This window comes from Vitis riparia, chromosome 8 (assembly GCF_004353265.1).
Source record: "Vitis riparia cultivar Riparia Gloire de Montpellier isolate 1030 chromosome 8, EGFV_Vit.rip_1.0, whole genome shotgun sequence".
Taxonomy (NCBI): Eukaryota; Viridiplantae; Streptophyta; class Magnoliopsida; order Vitales; family Vitaceae; genus Vitis; species Vitis riparia.
Window position 1 is genome coordinate 10306670 of NC_048438.1, and position 5713 is coordinate 10312382.

Genomic DNA, 5713 nt, shown 5'->3' on the forward strand with positions numbered 1-5713 from the left:
TCATAAATACTCGTGGGTACAATATGCTACTACACGAGGCCTTTCGTCTTATATAATTGTAGTGAAGGTGTCGACCATAAGCCTAAATTTGCTTATACTTGTCACATCTATAGCATTGGTGTCATATATTTGCGTCTAAGGCGTGCAAGGAATTGGAAAAATAACAAAGATCTAAAATGAATGACGAAAATGAATTTGTTCATTTTATCTCTTATTTGATATTTGGTTCACGAGATAAAATAGAATAGAATATGTATCCTATGATATCATATCCTATTAGATAAAATATGTATATCTCATGATATAATTTCCAATGGGATATGATATTATTGAATATATACATGATATTTTAAGATAACATATCCAATGAGATATGTTATATAATATTTATATTTAATTTATGAAATGAATAAACAATAATATAAAATATACATTATTTTCAATGTTTAAAAAAAAATATATCATATTCAAATATTTTCTATTTAAAAAAATAAAAATTTTGTTATGTTTAACAATATTCATTATTAAAATATTTAAACTTTACAAATATTTTTTTTATATTATGTTATTTAATATATAAAAATAATTTATATATCATATATTAATATTATTTTATAAATATTTTTTTAGTTTTTTGTTTTTAATCATAAATTTAATTTATAATAAAAAAATTATTATATAAAATAAGTATATTAAAAAATAAAAAACTAATAAAAAATAAAATTTTAATACATGAGATATATTATATATCTTATCATGATATTAACATATTTCATGTAAAAATGATGGATAATATATCTTACCACTTATCATATCTCATGTTTGATTGAACATAGATTAGAATAAGAGATGAGATAACTCATCTTATCCCATCACTAACCAAACATGGGATATGATATAATATCCTCTCTTTTATCCTATCTCATACTATCTGATCAACCAAACATATCTTAATGGATTTGAATTTGTCCCTTCTAAGTCACTATTTGGTATTGATTTGGCCAAGCAGCCCTAATGGAATAAATAGGTAAAAGCCAATTAATTCTACATCAGGAAAATTATTCTCTTTTTCCCTGAGTTTTATGTAATAAGAAATAATAATAATAGAAAAATAATATCACCCTATCTTTATTCCTAATCTTGATATAATTAGTTTTATTTTTACACCTGAAGTATACCATTAACAGAATGTCACACCTATTACCAAGTCAAAAGTAAGCATAGAAGAAATGATTCATTTTCTTTATCTCTCGAGATAAATAAACATGCCATAAATCGAATGTTCAAATTCTGTATTGTCAACTTAAGAAGTCAGATAAGATAAGTAGGCGGTAGCCCAACTAATTGGCTGATTGTTCTTTCCTGCTTTTCTTTTTATCAGAAGGCTGGAAGTTCTGAGATGATTCATGGAGGAAGTACAAAATGCTAGACAATGGACAGGTTTGAACACCATTCATTTCACGGACTAAAGACCCATTTCACTTGTCAGCAACACTTAAAATTATAATAATGATAAAATTCGCTGCTTTTACAAATTCAGCAAAGAGATGGAGCAGAAAAAACACACCCCAAGCAAAAGAAAAAAGAAAAAATAAGGAAAGAACGGCTTAACTTCTTATGTATGCATGTATGTGTATATATATATAGAGAGAGAGAGAGATTATTTGCCAAAGCATCCAAATAACTTCCCAACATGAGTGATCCTATCCAATGGAGGCTAATGAATATATAGCATACAATTTCAACACAGCATGCACAGACAGCATTTCCAGAAACATTTGAGTGTGAAGAGGTATTGGGGCAGCAGAACGTGACGCACCTGGAGAACCAAAGTGCAGTGATTTTGGTGATATCTCAATGTAAGTTAATGGGCACTTTGCAGCTGCCTCCGAAATGAAGCCTGTTATCAAGCAGATAATCATGAAAGAACATGCATTTATCACGCTTGAGAGTTGTCATTACCATAGATAGAGACAAGAGCATCTGCAGCACCAGCAGCAAGTAGCACCTGATATGGATGAAATGTGAGGTGACTCACAGGTCCAATCTTCCGGGCCATGGAGGTTGGGTTGAATCTGATGGTGCATAGTTGTGAACCCTCCAGGCTAAAGACTTTGATGAATTGTTTTGCTGAACTGCGGGCAATAAGTGGGGCATCTCGCTGAACAGCCAAAGCAGTAAGTGAGCCCCTATGAGCATCAATCGTGAGGTAGGCATGATTGCCATTTCTCATATCAAGTAACTGAATTTCACCAGCCTCAGACGCACTCAGAATATGGAGAAAGGCAGTCAAACAGCCAAGCAAGAGAAGGTAAGATTTTATGTATCTCACACCTAAATGCTCACTGTAATAATGATTTTTCAAGAGAGGATCATCAAGTAACAGCATTTGATAGGCCGCAGAAAAATCATAAACCCAAATTTTCACCAAAAAGAAAGAGAAAAAAGGCATCTAACCATCATGGTGCTCCATTTACCTTTGCAGGATCCAGCCCAGGCTGAAAGCCAATTCCCACTACTCTTTCTATTGTCCTAGCGTGTGGCCATGCTGCACAAACAAGCCTAAAAATCACAAGGGTCATTATCGGAATAGGGGTGAAAAACATGAATGTATACAAACATTGTGAGAGAGAGAAAGAGAACATGTAGAATGTCAATAAAGAAACTCTTAAATAAAACCCCATAATACATACATCTGTATCTTGTGAATCATCAAATACTCACGAGTCTACAATCCTATGCCAACTAAGGTAGGAACAGAGAAAAAATTGATTTTACGGAAGACTGATTTCAAAATTGAAGTAGTTTTATCCTGAAAAGCAAGGAGATTGTACTGTGTTTCTCATACATTTGAAATCCAAGAACAAGACAGATAGAATCACCAGAGATTAGTAATGTTAGTTTTACTGATGAGGAAAACATGTGCATGCCAAAAGAAAATTCTTTGGAAAGCGCTTACATTTTGGGGTCGGATGTCAAATAGCTTGATAGAACCATCCACAAAACCAGCTGCAAGTTGACCCCATGAACTTGAGATGCAGACTACAAAGAGCACACATAAAAATACCCATTAAACTAAGGTACCAAGGACAAATAACAGAACATACAGGACAAGCAACAAACTGCAGATCTTTCAGGAAGGGACAATAAATAAAGGCTACATATAAAACTATACAAGGACAAAGGAAGATGATGGTATTGTAACAAAAAATCTTTGAATGAAAGATTATAGAATCTCAAACGGGCTAATTCAGATATTTAGCTATGGATAATTTTGGCATGGGAATCCAACATGTTCCCCAATGAATGGACCATGACCATTGTCTGCCCAAAAAGAAGGCAAGAGAAAATGGAACAGCCTGCCTCACAGCCTATACATTACTCGTATTGATATGGAAGAGGAGAACGATTCCTAGCAACACTCAATATTTACTGAAATTTCTGAGATTCAGTGAATGGGAATTGTTAATCAGTTATAATGCCAATTAAATGTTGAGAGGAATGTCCAAAAAATAATTACAAATCAACTTATTCATTCTAAATCCTGGCACACATCATTGTATGTCAATATAAAAATACAAAAACAGCTCAAGCTCCCATAACGCCTGGATGGATGGAAAGCCCTAAAAGCAGTCAGCATTTTCTATTAGTACTTTTCTAATATGCCTGAATTACCAACTTTTTATAGCATCAAGTATTACAGATTATATGAACTGATTAAAAAATAAATTCTAGAGCAATACAAAGAGATATCTCATAAGATATCATCACTGTTGTCCACCACTTATGCAAGTGCTCATCCTTAAGTATTCAGGAAAAAAAAGAAAAAAAAAATCACATAAAAGAGAATTCCATCACATTCTTCCTCAAGGCCCAGCCAGCCCCACCACCAAAAGTGGATGCAATGCTGAAAAATGTTGGAGTTTAAACTGGAAAAAGATTATATTTGGGCCAATACATTGTAAAATGTATTTTAAACATTAATTCAATGTTCCAATCAGGAAACAAAAATAGCTTGACAGAGAGATGCGGAACAGGATGCAGTTAAAGGGTTTGGGAGGGTTTGTGGGAGGTTTCAGGTTCAAGTTTAATGGGAATGAAAAATTACCTATCAAAAAAAAATTGAAAAAGAAAACTCTAAATCAGCTCAAACTGCAAAGCAAAATTTCCCAAGAGAAGTGAAGTTAATACATTTTGATTGATTAGAACTATAAATATGCACAACACTGCCAAAGTTGTGTTTCTACATTCATTTCCAATACAATCTGTTTTTCAAATTTCTAAATTAACAATATTCTTGCTTCCGACAGAGGTCTTATTGCTGGTAGCCTGGTATGTCTAAAAAGGAAAAAGTGAAGCAACTTGACTTGAAATTTTGTCAACTATATAATACCTGCTATACCTCAAGAGAGTAAAAATGTTAAGAACCAGTACAGGGAAGAAGTAAAACCCATGCTGGAATCCGATAATGAAGGAATTGAATAAACAAGCTGCTCTTTATCCAGATCCCAAGCCATGATGGATGATATCTTGCCAGCAGCATACTAGTTGCAGTATAAAAGTTACAAAGTTGAAGAGCATTCAGAGGAAGAACCAGAAATCTTCAAACCATCGCACCCAACATGAAAACAAACCCAAACACTGCACACCCACATAGACTGTAAGCGAACCCTTACCAGATATCCTGATTGTTGTTGCCAGTCCACAACAGCATTCACACTTTCTTACACCAGGTCTATGACCTTGGATTGAAGAGAATGCAGTTACAAGTTTCTGTTGATCCTTGAGTGTTGAATCTTTCCAAATCCGAACATTTCCATCAACTACATAATATAGGGAAACTAAAACTTAGATTCATAAAAAATCTAGCATTCCAATAAGTATTAACATCTCCATCTAATCATTATCCAAATAATCAACGCATAATTACATGAGGCAACAAGCGGCAAGCTGTCATCAAGCTCATTCACGATGCAGAGTTTAGAAATTCCTTTATCAGGAAATTATGATTGTCAAAACTGTTGAGAAGGGTAGCTTCATCATAATTCCAAATCCTGAAAAACAAAAATGAGCAATTAATACATAAGCAAAACGAAAAGGAAAATGAAATGATGATAAGCAAACCATACAAACACCACCTTATTTAGGCTTATATAATTTCCAAATATATGTATCAAACAATGAAAAGAATAAACTGTTTACAAGTCGGAGCATAAAAAATGGCCTGACCTAGCCAAAGGCCTGGACACAACCCCCCATCAACACACACATGTAGAGAGCATCAAGCATCAAAAGCGTCAGAATAAACTACAACACCTTCGTGGATCCCTCCTCCTTCATTGGCGACGATCTTGGGTGCTGATCACTCATCTCTCTACCGGCGTGGGCGTGGCCGTGGGTTGCAGAGGAGGCTCTCTGCTTTTGCTAGGGTTCCCCTCTCTCTCTCCCTCTCTCACTCTCTCTCTATCGTGGCTGGGTTGGTAGCGTATGAGAATCGGGGATTTGAATGCAGGGCTAATGATGTTATCGTGTTAAATGCCTACATCTACAATATATTTATTGTTTTAAATGCTTGCATTAATAATATAAATAATATAATATTAAATGTTATTTTATCATTTCAATTTTTATTTTTTAATTTGAGTTTGGTAAAGGAAGAATTTTTGTTTTCAATTTCAATATTAAAAATTTATTGAACAATTTTAATTTTTAA

At 33.7% G+C, this 5713-nt stretch overlaps 1 protein-coding gene across 9 annotated transcripts; it reads right to left on the minus strand.

Annotated features, from left to right (window-relative positions):
- Positions 1–1416: 1416 nt before the first annotated feature.
- On the minus strand, positions 1417–5501 carry LOC117919672 (regulatory-associated protein of TOR 1-like). 9 transcript variants are annotated; one of them, XM_034836894.1, is made up of 8 exons: positions 5230–5501; positions 4931–5054; positions 4677–4823; positions 4403–4544; positions 2960–3042; positions 2478–2562; positions 1963–2161; positions 1417–1900 (listed from the first exon to the last, which is right to left on the minus strand). In XM_034836894.1, the coding sequence occupies exons 5-8, from the start codon at positions 2995–2997 to the stop codon at positions 1704–1706; spliced, it is 519 nt and encodes a 172-aa protein (XP_034692785.1). In that variant the 5' UTR covers positions 2998–3042; positions 4403–4544; positions 4677–4823; positions 4931–5054; positions 5230–5501; the 3' UTR covers positions 1417–1703. The 9 variants fall into 9 exon arrangements, 4 of the variants coding, with proteins under 4 accessions (XP_034692785.1, XP_034692784.1, XP_034692786.1 ...); XM_034836893.1 differs by having other exon boundaries at positions 4394–4544; XR_004652120.1 differs by having other exon boundaries at positions 1417–2345; positions 4394–4544.
- Positions 5502–5713: the final 212 nt, after the last annotated feature.